Consider the following 27583-nt stretch of genomic DNA (forward strand, 5'->3'; position numbering starts at 1 on the left):
AAGCACTGCTTGTTCAGACAGAGTTGAGATTTTTCTGAATAAAATCCTTCAGTGCTGTTTATTACCCTCACCTTTCTATTTTAGGAAATCCCCCCTCCTTTTTAAAGCCCTAGTCCGCAACATGTTGTAGGAACTGACTGACAGTGTCCCATTCATTGAATTTTAGAGAAGCAAGGGACCAGATTTCTCAGTTTGGAATAAAAGCAGATGTATTGCTGAACAAGAGCCCTAATTTATGAGGACCATTTCCCCCCCCCCTGTACTTTTTGAGCATGGGAAAACAGTAATCCACATAGTTTGTAGCAGGAACATGTTCTGCCCAGCTCTGATTGGCATGGACCTATGATGCCATTCATCCTTTTTTTAATTTTGCAGATTGTCTTTTGATGCAGGTTGGCCCTTAAAAATATGTTTCTGTTCTAGAAAGCGAGCGAGAGAGAGAGAAAGAGAAAGAAAAAGAAAGATGATAAGCACTTTAAGTGGAAAGAATACATAAGGGATACCTGTAGATGGTGGAAGTGGAGAAAAAAGTTTATCAGCTGTACCAGCAAACAATTTGCAAGTGAACTAAGTTAGAGGAAAATAGAAAATTTGCTTAGGTGTCACATAAGCCAGGTGAACTCTGGGCTGTGTTGTCACCTTAATTTTCCTCCAGATTTATACCGACTGAAGAATACTTATGCAAACTTATATAGCTGCCACATTCCCCCCACCACTAACCATGATCATTGCATTTGGGGCATTTTGCTCATCTTTATGGCTGGTTGCATTTAACAACCACCACAAAAAAAAGTAAAAAAAAAAAATAATGGGTGTAGTAACATGATGCCTCAACTTACAACTGCAAAGGCTTACAACTCATTCTGGGCACAGTTATAGTCATGAGGATTATGTGTAATAATATCTCTTTTTGGTGATTTTTGCAGTTTGGTGTCTGTGTGTATGGGGGGGGGGTTGACCTGAATCTTTCTCTGTGTGATGGCAGCTGCTTGGCTTCCCCTGTTTTGCTCGCTATTGCACTGTTACATTATTCTTTTTCATGAATCTTCTCATTAAGCAGCGAGTTGGTTAAAAAAACTCATCAGCAGAAACGAGAACAATAATAATGATAACAAAGGTTGATGTTATAAAAGAACGTCTATTTATTTATTAACAATACAGTGGCATATGAACAGAAGCAGAATACATATAGGGCTGTTTAATTAGATTGTCTAAGAATGTGGAACACTCAAACAAACATTATGCCTTTGTTACTATAAATAAGTTTAAACCAGGGGAAGTAGAAAATACATTATCAAAAATTTCCATTTGGGGGGTCAATTTTTCAGACCTGTTTTGTAGCACATCTGCCACCTTATGGTGATATTCAGATCATTTCCTAGGTTCTTGCTACAGGTAGCCCCCAATTAAAAAATCCTATCAATTCTTTATGTCTCAAAATGCCATTTGGGTAACCAAGAAAACCGTCCTAGGCCAACGTAGGATCCAATGCAATGGTCTGAGTGGCGATTGATCTTATTTCCATCAAAGTCATGGTCTGAAAAACCTGGGCAACTTTCCAAGACCACCCCATAGACTAGAGGTCTCCTGGGCATCTGCCACTCCACCTTCTCTTCCAAATCTTCCTTGCCAGCCTGAGTTAGAGAGCAGAGGATGCAGAAGAGAAGCCACCCTAATCCCCCCCTTTTGAGAACAAAAAGGGTTAACTACCCCCCCTCAGCTCTGCTTTTCCATTGGGTGACTGCAAAGCTTTCCCCCCCCCCTTTGATTTCTTCGGAAGAGCCAGCCAATCAAGCGCCATTGTGCTCCTGGGGTGCCCACATTGGTGAAGCTGCCAGCCGGGAAGAAATTCTTACCGCTGCCCATTTCATTTAATCTCTTCTCATTACTTCTCTCCATCTCCTGTCAGCCCTAAAGGAGAGAAGGGAGGAAGCTGTCGAGGGTCTTTTGGGGGCTGGGGGGAGCAGGCTCCCCAGGTGTAAACTTGGAAAGCCAGCCTCCCTCTCTTTCTGCCATGGAGAAACCCACTTGCAATTCGACTCACAGCAAGAAGGCGATCCAGCCTCTTCGTTATCTTAGGTAAGTGTCTGTGCACTGAAAGGAGTGAACCAGTGCCCTGTTTCCCCCTCCCAGCAGGGCTCCTGTGCCTGCTGGGATGGGAGGCAGAGGCAGAGGTGAGTCACTGTGCCTGTTTTCTGAGTTCAAAGAAACAACCTTAGTTTGGATGCTAATTGTCCCAGGCAAACCAGCATGGGAGTATCCTAACTGAAAAGGGGCGTTCAGACACTACCTGGGTTATTGAGGAGCCGTTGATAGAAACCAGGCTTGGACCAAGAGGGAAATCAGTCTGTGAATGTTGCGTCCTATTTGCCTAGGGGGAGAATGTTATTTTGGGGTTGCATAGTCATTTCCTGAGCAGTGGGGGATAATGCACTGGCTGAGATGAGCAAAATTGTTGTTAGTTTCTCCAATACAAATGAGCAAATCAGTAAAATAAGATAGCATCAGTTCTGATCCCTTCTTCTCTCCCCCCACTCCACTTTTTTCCTTACACACAATTGCATGCTACACGTGTCATTATTGTGCAGTGGTTAACATTTTTGAGTGGGACTGGGGAGATTCCCGCTTGGCCCCTAAGTTTGTTGTTGAGTTTGGGTCCTGTCCCCATCTAACTAGGCTGAGCAGAGTAGAAAGGAAGAATGCAGACTAAAAATAACGGGTTAAGTTACGTATATGTAGGGATGTGGGTCTATACATATGTTGTTCATAGTATGTATTAGGTGTGTGTCATGTATGTGTTTCACTTTGAGAGCGGGCAACTAAATTTCATTTTTGATGTGTGCAATTGTGCCCACAGTATAAAAATGACAATAAAGGTTATCTTATCTTATCTTATCTTATGTCTCTTTTGCACACCTGATATGCATTTTGGCTGCACATTCATGAGCGATGCACCGTGCAGAGCAGAAGGATGCAGCGGTCACTGTTTGCAAGTTTTCTTTCTCTGCTTAGTTCCACAAACACATTCCCAAAACCTCTAAAAACCGAGTAGAGAGAAGAGGAGATGGCTTTTTAACACCCCTTCCCCCATTTCCTGGAGCAGGATGGCAACCAAAATTGTTCCACCCTCTTTGCAATTTGACAGGGGAGTTGTGTGAATAGCTTGGTGTACCCCCTTGCTACCGATCACCATAGTGACCATCAGGGAGCCGCGTTCATGAGTGAAATGTGGGTGGTGAGGTGTACAAGGAACGGGGGTATGGAGTTGATTTTAATTTTAACTGCTGGCTAGAATTTGTCTTCCACGGATTTCCCAGAATAAGAGGTTTTCAAACCAGAAAAAAAAACCTGCAATGGGGAGGGGGGAATGAAAAGAAAATATTTTTCAAGGGAGGAGAAAAAGGATGGACACCCCAAAGCACATGCGTTTATATAGAATAGGTCAATGCACTTTCATGCATTTAGAAATCTCTACATTCTTTGCAGGACTGCCATTTGCAAGAGGGCAAAGAACTCCCTGCCGTTGAATCGTCTTGAGCAAAATGCAAACAACAAAGCATAAGAAAGAAATCTTTTTAGGAGAAATTATAGGCTAGGACTTCCTGGTTTTGCGGCAAAATGGGGAGGAAACCTCCCCCCCCACTCTGTACATGCTCACAGTTCTACAAAATTGCTTCTAGGGCTCAGGGAAGAGACATTGTGGTGGAAGGTTCCTTTTAAAAATAAAAATGTAGTGTTACTGTAATGATGGGCAGCCCAGGGATTAGACATTCAGAGGTACAGAGAACCAGTGGCTTTAGACTAGAGCAAACAGAAGCAATCAGGAATCTGCTTGTGCGCTGCTGCATTGTTTGAATCAGATTAGTTCTCTTTTTAAAAAATTCTCCTGTTTCCCCCGTTACTGTAGCAACAGATCCAAAGGATCTATCAAGCTGGAATACTAGTTTTGGGGGGGGGACTCTTTTTCAGAAAGAAAAAAAAGTCTCTGGAAGTGCTTTCCAGCAAAGTGGGTGACAGAGAAGAGCGCAGATGATTCTTTTCCAATTGCATCCACTGGGGATTATGGGAATTAAAGTCACATAAGGGACGATGATGTACAAATGAACATTAGTGCAAATAGTCTTTGATTTATGATCACAATTGGGACCAGAATTGCTGTTGCTAAGCAAGTTGTTAAGTGAATGTTGTGGTCATTAAGCAAATCCATCTTCTCCCATTGACTTTGCTTGTCAGGAAGGTCATACATGGTGATGACATGACCCTGCAAGCATCATAAATACATGCCAGCTGCCAAAAACTGAATTTTGGTCACACAATGAGGATGTTTCAACAGTCATAAGTCACTTTTTTCAGCACCATTGTAACTTTGAGTAGTCGCTTAACTGAATGGTTGTAAATTGAGGACTACCTGTATTTTTTGTAACTATTTCATCCAACATTTCACATGTCAAAGCAGTGATTCTTTTTTTTTAATGCTCATATTTTGATGACCATATTTTGAAGTCCCTAATTTTTGAAAACTCCATCCTGCCTCCTAATTGTCTGTTTATTCTGTAACCATAGTGACTTTTATTCATTTAACATAATTCAATGATCAATGAAGTTATCATTGATTCAGAATCAGCTGCAGTGCATGAACATGGCTGGTTAAGCATGAGTTGATGCTTTACAATCCATGAACATTGATTCATATGGATATGCACCCATCTACCTCTTTAACTATTAAACACCCAAGGGTTGTGGCAAAGGAACTGATCTTTCCTGAATAAGAAACCTGTTCAACAGATGTGCAAATTAAATAAGACAATCATAAGGACAAAATTGTGACAATAATTTACTTGGGAATGTGGGAGTCACAGAAGACCCCTTGTAGGCATAGAAAGCAGATAACAGAATAACAGAGTTTGAAGAGACCTTAAAGGTCTTCTAGCCCAACCCCCTGCTCAGACAGGAAACCCTATACCATTTCAGACATGTAGTTGTCCAATCTGTTCTTAAAAACTTCCAGTGTTGGAGCACCCACAACTTCTGGAGGCAAATAGTTCCACTGATTGATTGTTCTGTCAGGAAATTCCTCCTTAGTTCTAGGTTGCTTCTCTCCTTGATTAGTTTCCATCCGTTGCTTCTTGTCCTGTCTTCAAACGCTTTGGAGAATAGGTTGACCCCCTTCTTCTTTGTGGCAGCCCCTGAGATATTGGAACACTGCTAATCCATAAGTGGTTCACAAGACTATTTGGCAAATGTTTAGGAGGGAGACAAGGGAAAATGTTGAGGAATAGTTAAGAAATTATGGGCAATATATCTCATATTTATTTATTTATTTTATTTAGTGTACGGCATGGACTAGCTAGATTTCTCCTAGATTAATAAACACAATAAAATATAAATATTAAAAGTATCTATGTTCAAATACCAATGTCTAGGCCAGTGGTGATGAACCTCTGGCACGCATGCCAGAGGTGGCACTTGGAGCCCTCTCTGTGGGCACACGCACCGTTGCCCCAGCCCTGCCTTCTCCCATGGCCCCTCCTCACCAGCAGCCACCCCGGAGGAGAGTCACCCCCGGGCATGGCCCGCACAAAGCAGCGCAACCAAGGACATGGTAGCCGGACAGCGGGACAAGACTCCGCCCTTACACCCCATTGCACGCAGATGATGCTGTGGGGCACAGGTAAAGAGTGTGGCCACCATGACACTGCTAGGCTGCCTGGGTGATCTGTGGCAAGCCATGGAGGTGGTGGGTGGCCCAGCGGGCAGGGCGGAGCAGGGACGGGTGGGGGGCTGTTTTGGGGCACTTGGTCTCTAAAAGTTTCGCCATCACTGGTCTAGGCCATCTAACCATTGAAGCGCAGCATCGTTTATATGAAAAAAAAATCAGATACTGGACCAGTATATGCCCTCAGCTTACAGCCAGTAACAATGTGATCTACAGCAGTAGTCCCTAAGATTTCGGGTGCCTATGGGAGGTTGGTTTTTCTGTGGACTGGTGTGTGTGTGGTTTCTCATGTTGGCTGGATCGTGCTCCTGCATGGATGGGGCTTTGCTCACTTGCATAGCCTGGTTCCTGGTGGGTCGTGGACCAGTGCTGGTCCATGGACTGGGGTTGGCGACCCCTGATCTACAGTTTGACATGAGATCCCACAGTTACACTGAGGGGCGGATATTATGCCTCATTTATACAGTGAGTTCGGGCAGACCTCATGTGAGGTGCGTGTACAGGTACATATCTCTCAACTTTCAGCTTACTATTTCTTGCAAAATTGTGTAAGCTCCCCCCCCTAAGGCTTTTTAATTAGAAATTTTAGAGTAGGCGTAATATTGACTAAATGGCCAACGCACATAGTCCAACTAACAGCTCTGCACATTCTGTACATTCCGTTTGGCTTTCATAGGGAATGACATATATTGTGCACAGAAAAGATAAATATGCTTACAGGTAGTTCTCGACTTATGGTACATTCATTTAAAAGCCATTCAAAGTTATGATGGCATTGAAAAAAAAGTGATTTGAGACTGGTCCTCGTTTAACTGTTGCAGCATTTAGTACCATTGCAGTCTCCTAGGGTCACTTGATCTCCATTTGTGACCTTTCCAGGGAGCTTCCGACAAGCAACATCAGTGGGGAAGCTGGATTGGCTTAACAGCCGTGTGATTTACTTAATTGTGGCCAAAAGGATCGCAAAATCAGGTGCACCTCACTTAACAAGCACGTCGTGCCGCCTCAGTTATGCTCGTAAGTCGAGAACTATAAATTCCCAGTCAACTTCTATACCTCTAGGAAGTCTTGATGAACGTGCATATCTCTGATGTATTTTGTCCATAATTCAGGCAATGATTACAGATTCCCTGGTTAACACATAATCTCCCAAAAATGAAACATTAAATTGCTGCAGGCTGGTTTTACCAAGAGTGAGCAGGTTATAAATGCAATAAATAAATAATTTGTTTTGCCTCAGGCACAGAAATAATAACCACAATAAAGTGTGCAATGTTTAATCATCCTCCAGCACCTCTTCTACCTCCTCTCGTTTAGCTAAATAGTGGAGAAGAGCATCCATGTATATAGCTTTATTTTTTAAGAAACAACAACTAGTGCTTAGGGGCTCCTTGCTGGTCACCTGGACAGTGTGCAGAATGTAAACCACCCTAAAGGAGAGATAAGATTCCATCTTCTGTTCCTGTAGCAACAGCCCTGATGCTTACAGGGAAAAAACCAATATCTTTCTGTGCTCTAATGTTCCAATGCTGTGAAAGGTGGAAGGAAAGATAAGAAGAAGAAGACCAGCGACAATTGGATGGACTCGGTTATAGTGGCAATGGGGCCGCCGTTGAGAGACTGAAGGGACCATCTTAGGGATAGATCGTCATGGAGAAAATCTCTGTGTGGTTGCTAAGAATTGCACTGACTTGATGGCACATAATCAGTCAGTCAGTCAATTACTCTGCTTAGCTGGTCATTAGTAAATAGCTGAGAAGAAGGAGATAGACGGCTGTCATCTGCTGCTCTGCCCCTTTCTCTCCACCTCAGTCGTCCTTTATGGAACAGCTGGGTATGTGGCAAGAAAGGGGGGGGGGGAGGAGGAGGATGTGTGTGCTTCTGTGTCTCTATTCTCACACATGCTTGCACGTATCGTTTTCATTCAATCATTTAATATTAATGCACTTCCTATGGCGTAGCCACTAATTCACAAACAAGCAAAACTAACCTTGTTTAAAACTCAGCTCTGCGTCCTGGGCAAAATCTAGTTGCGAGGCTGGGTTAATCAACTGGCAACTGTAGGCCTGCACCTCCTCTCCCCCCCCCCCCATGTTGAAGCCATTAGTGTCAGCCTTCCAAGATAAACCAGGCAAGAAACACAACCAGATGAGATAAATTCTGCAGGGAATTGGACTAGAAGACCTCCAAGGTCCCTTCCAACTCTGTTATTCTGTATTCTGTACCTTATTGTAAACCTACATTAATGGAATCTTGCAAATCTGAAAGTACAAATCTCCCACTGACTCTTTTCACAGTCTGATAAGTTAGGGAGGATTCTTTCTGAGTTTCTCTCTGAGTTCCTTCTGCGGCTGAGGACTCCCTCATTCATCTATTCATTCGCTAGGCATCATCTCTTTCTCCAACTCTCAAGGTCTTTCCCACATACTATTACCATCAGATCTTCCTGAAACCATGATGGCTGAAAACTGATAGCATCGTTTTTTTTTACTGTTTTGAATGAGAACCTCATGAAATCTATACTGTAGACTTGTGAGAGATTGTGGGATGGAAGTTTAGGGGAGAAGAGGCAATAAAGAAACAGGGCCCTTAACGCATTCAGCAGCCCAGGCACGGGAATATAGCCAGGTTTTTAGGACCTTACAAAAGGTTAATAGGATTGGGCCTTTCTGATCTCTGAACGTTTGGTTAACTTATTCCTAAATAGGTATTTTTCTATGTAAATTACATCAAACAGAAATCAACTTCCTCCTTTTATTTTAAAGCACCATGCACATGTCTACCCTCTTCTCTGCTTCATTCCATCCACTTCAGTCCCCTTGCCTTTCCACCATCATGTCTACATTTCCATTTGATCTCAGCACTTCTCTTCTGGCTAGTAGGCTCCTAGCTCTGGCATGGTGAGCTCCTTTTGTCTCTTCCTCCTACAGTCTTTGACTTCTGTATCGCTCAGTCTTGGGACCTCTTTGAAAGCTTGTGGCACCCACCTTGAAAAGTTTCTCAGTTCTCTCCCATGTCCCATAAAGAAGACCTACCGGTATAACCGTGTTTCTCAGCCTTGGCAGCTTTAGGATGTACGGACTTCAGCCCCCAGAATTGAACTCTGGGAGTTGAAGTCTGCACAACTTAAAGCTGCCAGGGTTGAGAAACATCAGTCTTTGAGCATGGATGGCCTTAGGACCAGAGGCTTCTCCTGTGAGTTCTGGAAGGAAAGCAAATGCAACCAGCTTGGGTGATCACACTTTGAGATCAATGAAATAATCTTCACTCCCAGATTTCCATTCGGTCCTTCTGCACTTATTTAATGCTGGTCCCATAGATTAGTATTCTGGGAGTGGATTCCCCAAGGCTGCCTCCAGACCCAGCTCATTCCGTTCCCCTTTTAGGTTACTGTTTCCTAACAATGATGGTCAGTAATATGACCTTTCTCTCTCTCCTTTCTGATCCCTTGGGTTGAATGAACTGACATACGTGAACAATTCTTTCCATCCCTCACCCCGGCCCTTATACCGCCTGCCAGGGATTTTGGGGGGCGTGAGCCAGGAGTAGAACAATTGGAGTATTGTCTCCATTTTTGCCATGTACAGATTCCTGCCTGTGGCTTCTCTCATTCCAAAATGGAAAGCCCAGAGGTAACTATAAGGGAAGAGAAATGGGGTGAGGGGAACAGTCTGTACCAGTTTTTGTTTGGAAGCCAGATGACCTGATTTTGGCTTGTGCAATTAAAATGAATATATGTATAATATATTCACACACACACACACACACACACACACACACACACATTACACACAGATGCACATACACAGCCAAACGCTTTTTATTCCCTAAATGCAAGCCTAATTAAAAGGTCAGTTGTATAGGTTGAACAGAGAAACACGACAGACTGAGGGCATGTATATAGGAGGACAGCCATTGCTGCATTTTCACCCAGTGGTAAATGCCCAACTGTTTTAATAAGGGGGGGGGGAAAGTCTTCAGCTGTGTTACTTTATCATTCACTGAACACAATTATATAGTACTGTATGTGAACATCTGGATAGCGGGTGTAGAAATACGTTATACAGGTAGTCCTCGATTTATGATTACAATTGAGCTCAACATTTCTCTTGCTGAGCAAAACAGTTGTTAAAGGAATTTCCCCTCATTTTACGTCCTTTCTTGCCACAGTTGTTAAGCAAATCACTACAGTTCTTAAGTTAGTAACACGGTTGTTAAGTGAATTTGGCTTCCCCATTGTCTGTGCTTGTCCGAAAGTCGCAAAGGGCGATCACTGCAATCGTCATAAATATGAGTCAGTTGTCAAGTGTCTGAATTTTAATCACGTCACCATGGGATGCTGCAATGATTGTAAGTGTGAAAAATGGTCATAAGTCACTTTTTTCAGTGCCATTGTAACTTTGAATGGTCACTAAATGAACTGTTGTAAGTTGAGGACAGCCTGTAGGCATATTCAGATCACTGGGCCATAAAGCAGCACACAAGGTGACACTGGTAGCAATTAGACACACAAATCACACTGAAGTTTTTTGTGTGTGTCTTTCCAACGCAAATGTCTACCACACTGAGGTAGAGCAGAGATTTAAGCAAAGACTGCATTTGGTTGTTGAGATGCAAATGGATAAGACAAGGAAATGGCCAGTTTCAGTAGGATAGTGATGATAGTAATGAAATTTATTTTAAATCTGATGTCAATAAATGTAACTGAATTAAATTAAATTAATATGATTACAATCTACTTAATGTGTTTCTTTTATCATGTGAAAAATAACAACTAAACATAACTTTTAGGGTTTTTTTAAGTGTGGACCACACTTAAATCACTACCACATCACCACCAGATGAATTTGTAACACTAGTCAACTGCACTCAATATGTAGCCCTCAATGGAACTGCATCTACATGGACAGAGGTATGCACTGACATACCCCAAGGCTCTGTCTTAGGCCCAGGACTCTTCAATATCTTCATCAATGATTTAGAGGAGGGGATAGAAGGAGAATTCATCAAATTTGCAAATGACCTGAAGCTGGCAGGAATAGCCAATATTCCAGAAGATAAACTGGTACAGAAGGTACAAAAGGATCTTGACAGACTTGAACAATGGGCCCTATTTAATAAAATGAAATTGAATGGTGAGAAACGTTTCTTGCCTACATTTGGGCAAGAAAAACCATATGCAGAGGTATAGAATAAGAGATACCTGGCTCAATAGTAATAACTGCAAAAGGGATCTTGGAGTCCTAGTGGACAATCACTTAAACATGAGCCAGCGGTGTGTTACAGCTACCAAAAAAGCTAATGCGGTCCTAGGCTGTTTTAACAAAAGGATAGAATCAATATCACATGAAGTGTTAATATTATTTTATAATGCCTTGGTAAGATCACACTTGGACTATTGGATCCAGTTTTGATCGCCATGATAGAAAAAAAGATGTTGAGGCTCTAGAAAGAGTGCACAGAAGAGCAACAAAGATGATTAGGGACTGGAGGCTAAAACATATGAAGAATAGTTGCAGGAAATAGGTATGTCTAGTTTAATGAATAGAAAACCAGGGGTGACATGAAAGCAATGTTCCAATATCTAAGGGGCTACCAGAAAGAAAACGGGGTCACCCTATTCTCCAAAGCACCAGAAGGCAAGACAAGAAACAATGGATGGAAACTAATCAAGGACAGAACCAACCTAGAACTAAGGAGAAATTTCCTAACAGTTATAACAATCAATGGAACAACTTGCCTCTAGAAGTTGTGGGTGTATCATCACTGGAGGTTTTTAAGAAGAGACTGGACAGACATTTGTCTAAAATGGTATAGGGTTTCCTGTTTGAGAAGGGGGGTTGGACTAGAAGACCTCCAAGATTCCGTCTGTTGTTCTGTTACTGCCTATTGTTTGTCCTAATATCTGGAATTTACAATCAAACTATCTCTGAATGTGGACACTCTGACAGATAATTTGGTAAGAAATTCATCAAAATATTCCTCCAGTGCTTTGATTGTTGTTGTTGTTAATTGCAAAGTCGTGTCCGACCCATCGCGACCCCTTGGACAACGTTCCTCCAGGTCTTCCTGTCCTCTACCATCTTCTGGAGTCCATTTAAGTTCACACCTACTGCTTCAGTGACTCCATCCAGCCATCTCCTTCTCTGTTGTCCCCTTCTTCTATTGCCTCAATCTTTCCCAGCATTAGGCCCTTCTCCAGTGAGTCCTTCCTTCTCATTAGGTGGCCAAAGTATTTGAGTTTCAACTTCAGGATCTGGCCTTCTAAAGAGCAGTCGGGGTTGATCTCTTCTAGGACTGACCGGTTTGAACGCCTTGCAGTCAAAGGGACTCGCAGGAGTCTTCTCCAGCACCATAGTTCAAAGGCCTCAATTCTTTTGCGCTCAGCCTTTCTTATGGTCCAACTTTCAAAGCCATACATTGCAACTGGGAAAACCATGGCCTGGACTATACGTACTTTTGTTGGCAGGGTGATGTCTCTGCTTTTTAGAATGCTGTCTAGATTTGCCATAGCTTTCCTCCCCAGGAGCAAGCGTCTTTTAATTTCTTGGCTGCAGTCCCATCTGAGGTGATCTTGGAGCCCAGAAAAATAAAATCTGTCACTACCTCCATTTCTTCCCCATCTATTTGGTGCTTTGATTGCAGCCTAGCTTTTGAAAGAACACGCAAATGGAATTTTCGGGAGAAATGTAACTGTGGTTCCCCTTACCCTTCCTTCTTCTGCAGCCGAGCGGAAGCCACATCTATTGAGAAGGAGCTGCTAGAAGAGTTTAAATTTGGACATCAGCAGTTAATTGAGATCTGGGGTCATGCATCTGCCATGGCAGTGACCAAGGTGAGTTCAAAGTATTCACAATAGCTAATGAAAACTTTCCAGATTACTGAATATAATGCAAGGAACCTCACTATGAAGGACCTGCTTCAAAGAATCTCAGGTGGATGCCTCACTATAAGGGTAGCTGGGCAGCTGGATCTAGGCCAGAGTTTCCCAACCTCAGCAATTTTAAGAAGTGTGGACTTCAACTCCCAGAATTCCCCAGGCAGTCAGGGGTCAACTTCCTTTCTGGAAACTGAAGTCCACATATTTTAAGGAGGAGGTAAGGGTGGAAAGTACAGATCTAGGAAACAGCAACAGTGATTTCAAGTCAGGGTTGTTGAGGAAATAGCTTTAGGTTTAAGGAGAAAAGTGACGGCATGTAGATAGAACAGAATATTTAGATTGTTTTGTGGGGATCAGTTTTTATTTCTTTACAGATAGACCTTGACTTACAACCACAACTGGGATCAGAATTTCCATTGTTAAGTAAGGCAGTTGTTAAGTGAGTTGCATGTGATTTTACAATCTTTTTGGTTGCAAGTGTGAGAATTGGATCTAAGTCATTTGTTTCATGATTTATTGAAAAGTGTAACTTTGGTCGCTAAACAAATGGCTGTAAGCTGAGAACTATCTGTATATCCTCCTAGTTCTGAACCTATGTACCATTGCAGAGTTTTTGTTCCTATCCCCTTGGATAAAAAGTTCTAAAAATAATATAAGGACTGGAGGAAACACAAACTGCTGCCACATTTCAATGCAATTGCATTTTTCCTTAATTTTATTGTTGAAAGAAAAGTCTTCATCATGGTTCAGTCCAAACCAGGAATAAACAGCATGGCGACTGCTTTAGAAAGAAGATTGCAGTTTATTGAAGAGGAGAGCCAGACAGGAAGATGGCTCTGGAAAAAAAGAGAGCAAGCACATGTAGGGAGTGGGTTTTTATACCCTCTGGAGCCTTTTGTTTTGAGTTGTTTCCTGTTCCTGTTTGAGGCTTTGTATTTCCTGTGTCATATATTCTGACCTGAGTCTGGATGTGCCCTTTGGCATCTGTGAATTAATCCTATTATGTCCAGTCTTAGACTTTGGGTGGGGTATGTAGATTTTAGGTGTCTTTGTCTTCTTAATCTTCTAGCTGGGGGCTTCCAACCTTCCTGGATTATTTACATCTGCATTTGTACAGAGCTGGTTTTTGCTTGGGGGAGGGAGACTTGGGGCTATTAAGAAAAATTGGGCATGCTTTTCTGCCTCTTTAAGATCCTTGGAGGAAATATATTTTTCTGCCCTTTTAATATTTCCTTCTCTGGGGGGCTGACTTCCCACATCATCAAGCAAAGAACACATGAAAAACAATTGATTTCCAATGACTAATTGAGATTCTAAAACAAGGTGTGCCAAGCAAAGCTTCTGGAATTCTTTCTGAACTTTTTAGCAACCAGGGCCATAAAGAGGCCCCTCCAGTTTTCTTCTGCATAACAAGATTATGTCAGCAGGTGCCCTCACTTTTCCTTCTAGGACCTAATCAAGGTTCATGCATACATATTGCCTGTCTGCAAGCATCTAATCAAGGCATGTGTAGCATCTGTGTAGGTGTGCTTGCTAATGCGGGTGCACTGGGAAGCAGGGTTTCGGTTGCACCTACTATTTTTGCTGACATGACTAGAAGTGAGAGGACTTGAAATGAAGCCATTGCCAAAATCCCAAATCACCATCCACCTGCCTGTTTCACAGAGGTGCATTGCTAGGCTCTAGACTAGTTCTTGATCCAATTTAGGAATTTTAAGACATATGGACTTCAACTCCCAGAATTCCCTAGCAAGAGTTGAAGTCCACATGTCTTAAAGTTGACAAGTTGAAGAAACATTGCCCTAGATCAGAGGTAGGCAACCTTGGCTCTTTTATGGCTGGCTCAGGAATTCTGGGAGTTGAAGTCCACGAGTCATAAAAGAGCCAAGGTTGCCTACCCCTGCCCTAGACCGATCAACTCCATTTTCAAACTAACTTTTGCCAGATTTTCCTCTATAAACCCAATCTGGTCCCAAGCAGCATACACAGGAGTGGTGGGCAAAAAAGGCAAGATGTTGGTCACAGCAATGTGATTAAAGCCTCATCCCTTTATATGTTTGTTTGTTTCCTGATTTAACCTCCTGCAATAGTTAGAGTCTCAGCAGGTTACAGTCTTAAACACAAACCACTGCAAAGCGTTTTTATAACCATCAATCATAATTGGAAATAAAATAATAATACAGTCAATCAAAAGGCAATAAACTCAGAAGGTGCCATCTCTGATTCAAATACTGTTTAAATCTCTGTTTTTAAGCATCTCTGGAAGCCTAGGAAGGTCGGAGTTTATTGGATTTTGGAGAGGGAGGCGGGGAAATTTGTAGCCTTGGCCCTGTCAGAGAATGACAGTGTTTTCTTCTGCAGAGGATACAAAATCGGGAGACCAAAATTGGAGGATAAGTAGCAATGGCAAAATTGTCAGTTTATATATCCATAAGAGACACTAACTCAATTTAAGCATGAATAGCTCCCATAGATGCCACACACAGCCAGACAAATTGAGATATTTGGAGCATGATTTCTAGGAAGACAGTCATGAGACCAATAAAAAATAATAACATGATTTAAACAGATATTCACTGCAACCCACAGCACTCAATGCCCATTGTAAAGTACAAATATTTAGGTCAGTGGTTAGTAAACAAATGGGAGGGAAGGTAAGACAGCATCACTAAAAAAGAAATCAGAAAAATTTGCTGAGCTTCATCTTGCAGAAAAGAGATGTGTAGGGAAACTGTTACAGGTAGTCCTCTCCTTATAGTCATCCATTTAGTGACCATTTGGAGTCACAACAGCATTGAAAAAAGTGGCTTATTACCATTTTTCACACTTACAACCGTTGCAGTATCCCCATGGTCACGTGATCAGATTTTGGACGCTTGGCAACTGGCATGTACTTATGACGGTTGCAGTGTCCTGTGGTCATGTGATCACCATTTGTGACCTTCTGACAAGCAAAGTCAATGGGGAAGACAGAGTCACTTAGCAACCGTGTTACTAACTTAATAACTGCAGTGATTCACTTAACAACTGTGGCAAGTAAGATTGTAAAATGGGGCAAAGCTCACTTAACTATTTCACATAGCAACAGAAATTTTGGGTTCAGCTGTGCTCGTAAGTTAATAATAATAATAACAACAACAACATAATAATGATGATGATGATGTTGGAAGGGACCTTAGAGATCATCTAGTCCAACCCACTGCTCAGGCAGGAGACCCTATACCATTTCAGACAAATGGCTATCCAGTCTCTGCTTAAAAATTTCCAGTGTTGGAGCATTCACCGCTTCTGGAGGCAGGTTGTTCCACAAGTTGAGCCAAGTGTCCAAATTTTGATCACATAACCACAGGGATGCTACAATGGCTGTAAGTGTAAAAAACGGCCATAAGTCACTTTTTTTCTGTGCCGTTATAACTTCAAATGGTCAATAAATGAATGGTTGTAAGTTGAGGACTACCTGTAGTCAGTCCACATTGCAATAGCATCATCTGTTTAGCCAGGATTGGAGAATGTATAATTGGGTATCATCGTTTATTTAATTGCATAATTCAGTTTGTTATACCGGCTGATTCCCTACGACACTGGGAGACTTTTTATCAATTTCATAAACTTCTTTCATCTGCTAAGTTGAAGAAATGTAGTATGTCGTTTGTGTGCTGTGACCTGTGTTGTAATTCTGCCCTCTTCCTGATCTAAGCTTTATTTTTAAGAATGCTGTTAACCTGAACAATATTACTCTTTTTTTGGCTTGTGCACCTTCATTTGCTGGTTTTTTTTGTTTCAGGTTTTCCCCCGGCAGTCTCTCTCAAAGAAGCAGCCGACACTGCTGGTGATCTGTGGTTGTGAACAGAATGGGGCAATTGGCCTGGTATGTGCCCGACATCTGCGTGTATTTGTAAGTATTCAGTTAACTCTGAATGCCGTGGGGATGAACCACCTTTAGATCGTGGAACAGATTTATTTATATCTTGCTTTTATAAATAGCTCAAGGTGGTGAACATACCTAATACTGTCCTCCTTTCTCCATTTAATTTCCTGACAACATCCCTGCAAGGTGGGTCTGAGAGAGAGTGACTGGCCCAAGGCCATCCTGTTGGCTTTCATGCCTAAGATGGAACTAGAACTCACAGTTTCCTGATGATTGGCCCAAAGTCACCCAACTGTCTTTCATGGCCAAGGCAGAACTGGAACTCACAGTCTCCTGGTGATTGGCCCAAAGTCACCCAGCCAGTTTTCTTGCCTGAGGTGGTACTAGAACTCACAGACTCCTGGTTTCTAGCCTGATTCCTTCACCACTAGACCAGTGAATGAATGGATGATGTCAAAGAGCATGGGTCTTGCCGTGCACAAGCTATTTGTATTCCTGCAAAGAGTTCCCGTGGTTGAGTCTCTGCCCCACTAACTTGAGCTTTTTAAATGCAGATTCTTCCAATCAAGACTCCCTCCAAAATCATTTATCTCCAGTGATCTGCCCTAAAGCCGACAATGCCACCGATAAAGCTTGCCCAAGGCTTTCTGACTGCTATAGCAAACTTTGTAACTTGCTCAATGAAAAACATTTCTCACCCATTAGCAGGATTGCTATTACCTTGATGTCCATATACTGTATTCAGGACCAAACATGATACATTTATTTTAATTGTACATATTTTCCCTTAAAAACTACATTTATAGTTGCTATTAAGCCAAGAATTGTATCACATAATTCAATGATTTGGCAATTGGATAGATCATGATGTTCCCATGCATTTAGTAACTCCAGAAGTGCAAAATTAGATTTGTTTGCTTAAGAATAAGGATTAAACGAATGTTCCTGCCATCCTGTACAATATTTAAAAATATATCTGAAATGGACAGATTACAAAATTTGGATTACAGAATTTCTGAAGACCACCACCAACATTCTAGCTTTAAATGTCTTTACAGAATCTTATTTTCTGAGGCAAAGAAGTCTTCTTCTCTGTATTAAGGGCCCAGATATATTTCATAATCTAACACATAGATTTCTGATCGTTGGATTAAAACCAAGATGAGATGTTCAGGGTCTTATGTAACCAATAAAAGTCCTGGAAATGATCTTCTGACTTCTCCTATGCCACCAATTTCAAATTTTTAATGTGACAGAAAGAAAACAAATAAATACACAGGGAAATGGATGTAAAACAATATCAATTAAATCAAATTTTATTTTTGTTGTGGTCCCCTCACTTTTAGCTACTCTTCCTCCAAATATTAATTAAACCTTTCCCTGCTTAAATTCATGAGATTAGCACAGAGCATTTAGATCAGTGTTTCTCAACCTGAGTGACTTTAAGACAAATGGACTTCAACTCCCAGAATTCTCTAGCCAACATGGCTGGCTGAGGAATTCTGAAAGTTGAAGTCCACTAGTATTAAACTTGCTAAGGTTGAGAAATCCTTGTTTAGATACTGCCACCTAGCAGGCTAGCATTCTTTATATACAGTTCTATCATCAGAGTATTGATAAACTCATCTATCAAAACAAGGCTTTGTTGATAGGTAAGCAGTTAATATATAGAATAGAATAACAGAGTTGGAAGGACCTTGGGGGTCTTCTAGTCCAACCCCCTGCTCAGGCAGGAAATCCCATACTAGGCATATCAAACTCACGCCCCACAGGCCACATCCAGCCCGTCAGGCCACATCCAACCTGGCACCAATACGTCACTATACGGCCCGTATTGTGATCGGGCTTGACACCTCTGCCCTATACCATTTCAGACAAATAGCTGTCCAGTCTCTTCTTAAAAACTTCCAGCGTTGGAGCATTCACAGCTTCTGGAGGCAGATTGTTCCACTGATTAATTGTTCTAACTGTCAGGAAATTTCTCCTGAGTTCTAGCTTGCTTTTCTCTTTGATTAGTTTTCATCCATTGCTTCTTGTCCTGCCTTCAGGTGCTTTGAAGAATAGCTTGACTCCCTCTTCTTTGTGGCAGCCCCTGAGATACTGGAGCACTGCTATCATGTCCCCCCTCGTCCTTCTCTTCATTAAACTAGACATACCCAGGGCTTTTTTTGTCAGAGAACACCCAGAACGGAGTTCCGGCACCTTTTTTGGATGGAACCTTGTAGGGTAGGCAACGTGGGTTGTATGACATGTGTGAGTTCTGGCACCTTTTTTTTTTTTTTTTTTTTTTACAAAAAAAGCACTGGACATACCCAATTCCAGCAACCATTCCTTTTATGTTTTAGCCTCCAGTCCCCTAATCATCTTTGTTGCTCTTCTCTCTTTCTAGAGTCTCAACATCTTTTTTACATTGTGATGACCAAAACTGGATGCAGTATTCCAAGTGTGGCCTTACCAAGGCGTTATAAAGTAATATTAACACTTCATGTGATCTTGATCCTATCCTTCTATTAATACAGTCTAGCACTGTGTTGGCTTTTTTGGCAGCTGCAGCACACTGCTGGCTCATATTTAAGTGATTGTCCACTAAGACTCCAAGATCCCCCTCACAGTTACTACTATTGAGTGAGATACCACCTATACTGTACCTGTGCATTTGGTTTTTCTTGCCTAAATGTAGAACCTTACTTTTTTCACCATTGAATTTCATTTTGTTGGATAGTGCCCAATGTTCAAGTCTGTCAGGATCCTCCTGTATCTTAAGCCTGTCTTCTGGAGTGTTGACTATTCCTATCAGCTTGGTGTCATCTGCAAATTTGATGAGTTCCCCATCTATCCCCTCGTCCAAATCGTTGATGAAGATGTTGAAGAGCACTGGACCCAGAATAGAGCCCTGGGGCACCCCACTACACACTTCCCTCCATATAGATGCAGTTCCATTGAGGATCAGACTCTGAGTACGACTGGTCAGCCAGCTACGAATCCATCTGGTGGTGATTCTATCTAACCCACATTTTTCTATCTTATCAAGCAGTAGGTAGTGATCTACTTTGTCAAATGCCTTACTGAAGTCCAAGTAAATTATATTCACAGCATTCCTCTGGTCCATTAATTTTGTCACCTGGTAAAAGAATGCAATAAGATTTGTCTGGCATGATCTGTTTTTAACAAACCCATATTGGCTTTTGGTTATCACTTTGTTTGTCTCTAGGTGTTCACTGATTCATGCTTGATTATCTTTTCTAGACTCTTCCCAGGTATTGAGGTCAGGCTGATAGGTCTGTAGTTTCCTGGATCCATTCTCCCCCCCCCCCTTTTTTTTTTTTTTTTTTTGAAGATGGGAACTTCATCAGCTCTTTTCCAGTCCTTTGGAAAATATCTCTTTGAGACAAACTAAAGAGAATGAATTTTCCTTTTTGGGAGCGCTAAATGTCTTTGGTATTTGAAATCTGTCAGTCCAGTTTCTCACCATTTCATGTTTGAGTAGACATGGACAAATACATTTGTACAAATTTTGCCAGGCTAGAGTGGATTTATATTTTCTGATTACTTAACTAAAATCGTTTATGTTTTCTCAAGGACAGGATTCTGACTCTTTGTGTTTTATGATTCGGATACCCTTATAGAGGATTGCTGAAAACAATAGCATCCTGAACCTTCCTTTGACGTTTCAACTCCTGGATTGAGCATAATTACCAGGATTTCTTACAAAGCTGCTTGAATTGCTATCCAGTTAATACACCTGACGGTGCATAAAGAAACTCTCATTAGGAATTTCACAGTAGCAGTTTGCAATCTTTATTATTTCCTCACCTATATTCTCTTCCGTCTCCTGCCTCTTGAATTTTAATTTAATTGGAATGATTTCTGGGATTAAACACATTCACATTAGCTTTGATTATAATGAGGGAAGCGATTGCCCGTGATGCTTATCTGCTGTCATCTCTTGTTTTCTGTTCCAGGAATATGAGCCAACCATTTTCTATCCCAAAAAGTCTTCTAATCCTCTCTATAGAGATTTCACCACACAATGTGAAAAGATCGACATTCCTTTCCTTTCCTACTTGCCAACAGAGGTAAGGCGAGACACTTAATCACATTTGTGAAAGGAAGCCAATTACAGTAAAAATCCTTTTATTTCCAGCTTTCACACGTATTAATGGTTCTATTCTACCTTCAGAATTATGTGGGCCAAGACTTACATTTTAGCATCTCAGCAAGCACAGGTAGTCCTTGACTTAAAACAATTCGTTTAAGGACTGTACAGAGTTACAAGAGCAATGAAAAAAGGTGACTGATGACCATTTTTCCCCAGCACCATTGCAGCATTGCCATGGTCATGTGATCAAAATTTGGATGCTTGGCAACTGACTCATATTTATGACATCATCTTTTGAGACCTGACAAGCAGAATCAATGGTGGAGCCAGACTCACTTAACAACTGCAGTGATTAAAAACTGTGGCAAGAAAGGTCATAAAACGGGGTAAAACTCCCTTAACAATTGTCTTGCTTAACAACAAAAATTTGGGGCTCAGTTGTGGTCGTAAGTCAAGGACTACCTATAAAATGATCTAGATCTCTTTTTCAAAAGATCTGTAGTTAGCTTCTGATTAGAAAGAAGTTAGGATGGATATCTCATCAGCTTTTGTCCTCTGGATGTGTTACAGTTCCTATCATCCTATAGGTGAAAGCTATGCAAGTAAGACATAGTTGAAGAGCACCAGATTGGGGATGTACAGTATGTTTCTCTCTTTCTGGGTATCATAGAAGCTCATTGTCTTAGTTATATGTCCTGAACCATCATTTCCACCGCAATTTGCAGTTTTCATGTGATCTGAATTTGAGGTTGACGCAAAAGTATTTTGGTTATATTTTAGCATTCATGGCACATGTTTGATTTCCCCAAATTATAGTACTCCCCTCAGTGCAATCATATGTATGATCCCATCGTTGCTGTTTCAATGCACACTTCTCCATCACTGAATCTACAATGCGGAGCACATCTGAAATGGCAATGTGGAAGAAATACCCAAAAAGGGATTTCAAAGGAACCTTATGCTTTCACTTCCAGAATTAGTTTTAGAAGTATTAAAGGATAAGCACAGATAATCTAGTTATTATTATTATCCTGGGTTCTCAGTAATTCATCAGATTAAGTCATTCTCAACATTACTTTCTCTACATTTAATAACTATATCATCTTACCCTATTAACAATGATAAATTGGCAGGATTTTGGAGGTCCTTTGGTGTTCCCTCAGAAGGCGAGGGATGGGATACCTGGCCTGGGGTTTAAATTATACATGTTTGGATTATATTGGAATTATTTTCTTAGGGAAGGCAGTTGCAAATGTTTCTGCTGAATTAGAAAAACCCTTTAGTACTTCTGCTGATGCCTTGCATGGCTTGCAATAGGAGGCTGAAGGCATTGACTATGCTAGTCTAGATGGTTGTGTGGTTTTGAATGGTCTTCTGGAGTGTGCAATCTAGTAAATTCCTCCTGTTGGATACAGATGCATGAGGATAATAAGGTTGAAACTGATATTAATAAGCTGTTCAATGCACCTACTCTTTTATGCACAACAGCACAACACATCAGCAGTACAAGTACTCCTTATTTAGCAACGGACTTGCTTAGTGATTGTTCACAGTAAAGACATTATGAAAAATAATTTTGAGACCATTCCTCGCATAACTACCATTGCAGATCTGTAAAGCAAAGGAGAGCTGAAATAATATCATAATCACAGTTGTGTCAAAGGTGTTTTTTAAAACGTGAGATATATTTTACCAATGGTTAGGAAAACGAACTAGTGAGAAATGAATCTGATATGTTATTTTGAATATATATTAGCAAGAAAAATGATATGTATTGACCAATTGATATTGTTTATGATTATTGTTTATCATATTCACTACAGCTATTTACTATTGTATTAATTAGTGTTAACCGAGCATATGTACCCGGACAATAGTCTGTTTGCTAAAGCTTGAAAATGTTATTGGGGGGCAACCCCAATATTGTTCCCAGTCCTGTCCCAACCCCAATCCCGATCCTAACCCTACCCTGAACCTTAATTCCTATCCTGGTCCTATCCCTTTCCTAACCCCATAAAACTCAATAAAAACTTTTATTTTAAAAAAGGTGGTTTTTTTCCAAAAGGCAACTGGACTGTTTTTTCTGTGAGGAAGACATTTCGTTTCTCATCCAAGAAGCTTCATTGGTTCTGGTAGGATGGTGGGGGCAATGGAAGGATTAGTTCTGTAAGGATGGGGGGTTGTGTTGTGTTGGAAAGATCATATTTCTTTGCAGTCATCTGGTCGTTAGCTTTTGAGGCAGTCCAGTTGCCTTTTGAAAAAGCACCTTTGAGACAACGATGACCTGAATGACTGAGAATCTCTTCAGTCATTAAGCACAGTCGTGATTTTTCTTGGTGACTGTTTTGCTTAATGATCCAGTTTCCAGTACCAATTGTGGTTGCTAAATGAGGACTACCTATAATTTATACCTGATTCTTCCTGGGACTTCTTAAGGCTGAAAAATATTTCTTGATAGTAGTTATCTCTGACTTAGATTTTAATTCCATATGTCTGTTTTACATGATGCTCTTCTCGTACCAAAGTCGGTCTCACCTATAGGTTATCACTGGTCCAGATCTGCTGGTGAAAGGGCCATTATAGAAAGTCTTCTTGGTGTTATCATGCCTCTACTTCTTATGAACCTGAATGTTATGGGACCAATAAAAAGAGGGAGAATGTGCTTGAAACAAATGAATATTACACAAGTTGTATGGGATTTTAGCATCAGGAGAGAATTTTCATGACCTATTTTGCTCTGAGTAAGCTTTGTAGTCTATAGCTCTGTAGATAATTTGTTAATTGCTCTGCATTCTTTGAAGAAATGGATGCCTTTTGTGTGAAATATCCAGACTTGAGGATGTAATAGCAGTTGCTTTCTTATCTTTTCTCTTTCGCCTGTTAATTCAGGGTTATTATGTTAGCATGACTGATTCCTTTATTCTGTGCTGGGTTAAGCCAACACATTCAATATTTATGCTACTGAAAAGTGTAAAATTGAAACACATCCATTTTAATGGGTATTTGTGATAAGTGAGCCTATGTCCCTGTATGCATTTCTGAGTATTATGATTTATCATTTAATTTTTATTTTTATTTATGTATTTAGAGAATTTATATGGCCGCCTACTCACTCAGTTTTAATGTTGGGTTCATGCGTTTAAAGCTTTATTAGCATTTCATGCCTTTTAAAAAATACACATGGATATCTATCTATCTTATAAATATTGTATTCATTCTCTTATATATTATTTTGCAATATTATTTTTTCTGATTTTTATTTTGTTTCCAATAATTGGTAAAATCATGTCCATTTAGCACCTGAAATTGTATTGCGCATTGAAAACCATCAAAAGGGTTAAGGAAATCCTTACAATTTCTTTGCATCTCCATGTAAATATGGCACCCCCTTGAACAATGTTGCCAATGGGGTCTGGGGAATCCAGTGTGGGATGGAGCCCATCAGGTGCCTTGTTTGACTGATTACTGTTGCCAGGGGAGAGGTGAGTTATTGTTTTTATGGCTATATATTAGGTTTTTATTTTTTGTAAGCTGCCCAGAGTCACTGAGTGTGAATGGGCGACCATATAAATTTTCTAAATAAATAAACAATTGTATCCGACTTCAACTCAACACTTCTGTTTGATTTCTCAAACAAACCAGAGTCCAACCAGCTTCTTCAAATCTCTTTTTGTCTAATGCTGCTAGTCATGCCTTATTTCATATTAGTAAAGTTGGAAGGGACCTTGGAGGTCATCTAGTCCAACCCCCTGCTTGGGCAGGAAACCCTACACCATTTTGGACAAGTGGCTGTCCAGTCTCTTCTTAAAAACTTCCAGTGTTGGAGCATTTACTGCTTCTGGAGGCAAGCTGTTCCACTGATTAATTGTTCTCACTGTCAGGAAGTTTCTCCTTAGTTCTAGGTTGCTTCTCTCCTTGATTAGTTTCCACCCGTTGCTTCTTGTCCTCCCTTCAGGTGCTTTCGAAAATAGCTTATTTCCCTCTTCTTTATGGCAGCCCCTGAGATATTGGAATACTGCTATCATGTCCCCCCTTGTCCTTCTCTTCGTTAAACTAGACATACCCAATTCTAGCAACCGTTCCTTATATGTTTTAGCCTCCAGTCCCCTAATCATCTTTGTTGCTCTTCTCTGTACTCTTTCTAGAGTCTCAACATCTTTTTTGCATCGTGGTGACCAAAACTGGATGCAGTATTCCAAGTGTGGCCTTACCAAGGCATTGAAGAGTGGTATTAATACTTCACGTGATCTTGATTCTATCCCTCTGTTAATGCAGCCTAGCACTGTGTTGGCCTTTTTGGCAGCTGCAGCACACTGCTGGCTCATATTTAGGTGATTGTCTACTAGGACTCCGAGGTCCCTCTCACAGTTACTACTATTGAGCATGGTGCCACTTATGCTGTACTTGTGCATTTGGTTTTTCTTGCCTAAATGTAGAACCTTGCTTTTTTCACCATTGAATTTCATTTTGTTAGTTAGTGCCCAGTGTTCAAGTCTGTCCAGATCCTTCTGTATCTTAAGCCTGTCTTCTGGAGTGTTGGCTATTCCTGCCAGCTTGGTGTCATCTGCAAATTTGATGAGTTCCCCATCTATCCCTTCATCCAAATCGTTGATGAAGATGTTGAAGAGTACTGGGCCCAGAACAGAGCCCTGGGGCACCCCACTACACACTTCCCTCCATATAGATGCAGTTCCATTGAGGACCACTCGCTGAGTACGGCCGGTCAGCCAGCTACGGATCCATCTGGTGGTGGTTCTGTCTACCCCACATTTTTCTATCTTGTCAAGTAGTAGGTTGTGATCTACTTTATCAAATGCCTTACTGAAGTCCAAGTAAATTATGTCCACAGCATTCCTCTGATCCACTAATTTTGTCACTTGGTCAAAGAATGCAATAAGATTTGTCTGGCATGATCTATTTTTGACAAACCCATGTTGGCTTTTAGTAATGACTTTGTTTGCCTCTAGGTGTTCGTTGATTCGTTGTTTGATTATCTTTTCCAGGATCTTCCCAGGTATTGAGGTCAGGCTGATAGGTCTGTAATTTCCTGGATCCATTTTTTTTCCTTTTTTGAGGATGGGAACTACATCAGCTCTTTTCCAGTCCTCTGGTAGTTCCCCTGTGTTCCAGGATCTTTGAAAAATATAGTTCAGTGGCTCCGATATCACATCTGCCAGTTCCTTGAGAACTCTGGGATGTAATCCATCTGGTCCTGGCGATTTGAACTCATCTAGGCTGGACAGGTGCTCACTAACCATTTTCTTGCCTATCTTAATTGTGTTTCTGTTTTGTTTTTTATGGCACTATTTTTGATAGGTTGGTCTGTTTTTTCCCTTTGTGTAAAGACAGATGCAAAAAATGAGTTAAATAGTTCTGCTTTCTCCCTGTTGCTTGTCACCTTCTTGCCACTTCCACCCACTAATGGACCAATCATTTCCTTCACTTTTTTCTTGTTTTTTACATGTTGAAAGAAGCTTTTTTTGTTATTTTTGACTTTGGTCGCAAGCCTTAGTTCATTTTGAGCCTTGGCTTTCTTCACTTCATCTTTGCAGGCTCGGGCTATTTGCTGATATTCTGACTTAGTTATGTTCCCCTCTTTCCACTTTCTATACTTGTCCTTTTTATCTTTCAATTTGTCAGAGAGTTCTTTATGCAGCCATGCTGGTTTCTTTTGGGAGCTGTTGTTTTTCCTCTTTGTTGGTATTGTGCTAGACTGTGCTTTTATTATCTCATTTTTCAAAATTTCCCAAGCTTCTTGAGTTGTTTTCCCCTTGAGGATTCTCATCCATGGAATCCTTCCCAAGCCCTCTCTAAGTTTATTGAAATTAGCTCTCTTGAAGTCCAAGACTCTAGTTTGACTGTGTTCTATTGGTTGTGCTTCTATAATGTTGAATTCTAATATTGCATGATCACTTCCTCCCAGGGTTCCTATGGCTTCAACACCGTCTATCATTTCATCTCTGTTAGTGAGAATTAGATCCAAAATGGCTAATCCCCTAGTTCCCTTCTCTACTTTTTGGGAGACAAAGTTGTCTGCTAGGTTTGCCAGGAACCTGTTTGATCTTCCACTTGGTGTGGAGTTTGTCTCCCAGTTGATGTCAGGGTAGTTAAAGTCCCCCATTACTATTGTGATGTGCTTCCTACATACCTTAGTTAGCTGACTAGCAAAAAGTTCATCTATTTCCTCTGTTTGGTTGGGTGGTCTGTAGTATACACCTATGGCAATGTCATTTCCCCTCCCTTTTATATTGACCCAAATGCATTCAAGACAGTTTTTATCATAGTTGTGCTCTATTTCTGTGGAGATGTAGTTATTTCTTATATAGAGAGCAACTCCACCTCATCTTTTATTTGGTCTGTTTCTTTTAAATAATTTAAATCCCTCTAGCTGTGTGTTCCATGTGTGGGTTTCATCCCACCATGTTTCCGTAATGGCAACAATATCGTATCTGCCCTCATTAACCTGAATTTCTAGTTCACCCTGTTTGCTGTTCATACTCTGTGCATTGGTGTATAAACATTTGAGTCCTTTGTGGGTGGCCCTGTGTTTCCTTTCTACATAACCTGTGTGGTGCCTGAGTTCCCCTATTGTCTTACCACCTATTTGGTTAGTGCACTTTATGTGGCACTCGCTATTAGAGGCTTCATTTTGCTTGATAGCAAGGTTGATATTCTTGTCCACACACACATCTATGCTACATGCACTGATAGCCCTATAGTTTTTAAATTGCCGGGGACAGGGTTGTTCCGTGTCAATTAACTCCCTGTCCCCGCTGTTTAGTTTAAATTTCCCTCCAGAAAATCTGTGAATTTATAGCCGAGTAACTCAGTCCCTTTTTTTGATGGATGCAAACCATCTCTTTTGTACATCTTTTGATTGGACCAGCTACTGACATCGTGACTAATATATCCAAAGCCTTCCCCTTTACACCACTCCTTTAGCCACATATTGAATTGTGCTATGCGCTGGCCTTTTCCGTTTTGCTCCTTATACACTGGTAAACCTCTGAGAAAGTAAGC

At 41.0% G+C, this 27583-nt stretch overlaps 1 protein-coding gene across 2 annotated transcripts in view; it reads left to right on the forward strand.

Moving 5' to 3' along the window:
* Positions 1-1821: 1821 nt before the first annotated feature.
* Positions 1822-27583, forward strand: part of YJEFN3 (YjeF N-terminal domain containing 3) — a 32861-nt gene continuing 7099 nt past the window's right edge. For both annotated transcript variants that reach the window (XM_039334749.1, XM_039334748.1), the window contains exons 1-4: positions 1822-2079; positions 12443-12551; positions 16381-16491; positions 20427-20540. In XM_039334749.1, coding sequence (XP_039190683.1) covers positions 2015-2079; positions 12443-12551; positions 16381-16491; positions 20427-20540 — 399 coding nt within the window. In that variant the 5' untranslated portion in view covers positions 1822-2014. The remainder of the gene's footprint in view (positions 2080-12442; positions 12552-16380; positions 16492-20426; positions 20541-27583) is intronic.

The sequence above is a fragment of the Crotalus tigris genome, unplaced genomic scaffold (genome assembly GCF_016545835.1).
Source record: "Crotalus tigris isolate CLP2741 ecotype Arizona unplaced genomic scaffold, ASM1654583v1 scf7180000017633.3093840, whole genome shotgun sequence".
NCBI lineage: Eukaryota > Metazoa > Chordata > Lepidosauria > Squamata > Viperidae > Crotalus > Crotalus tigris.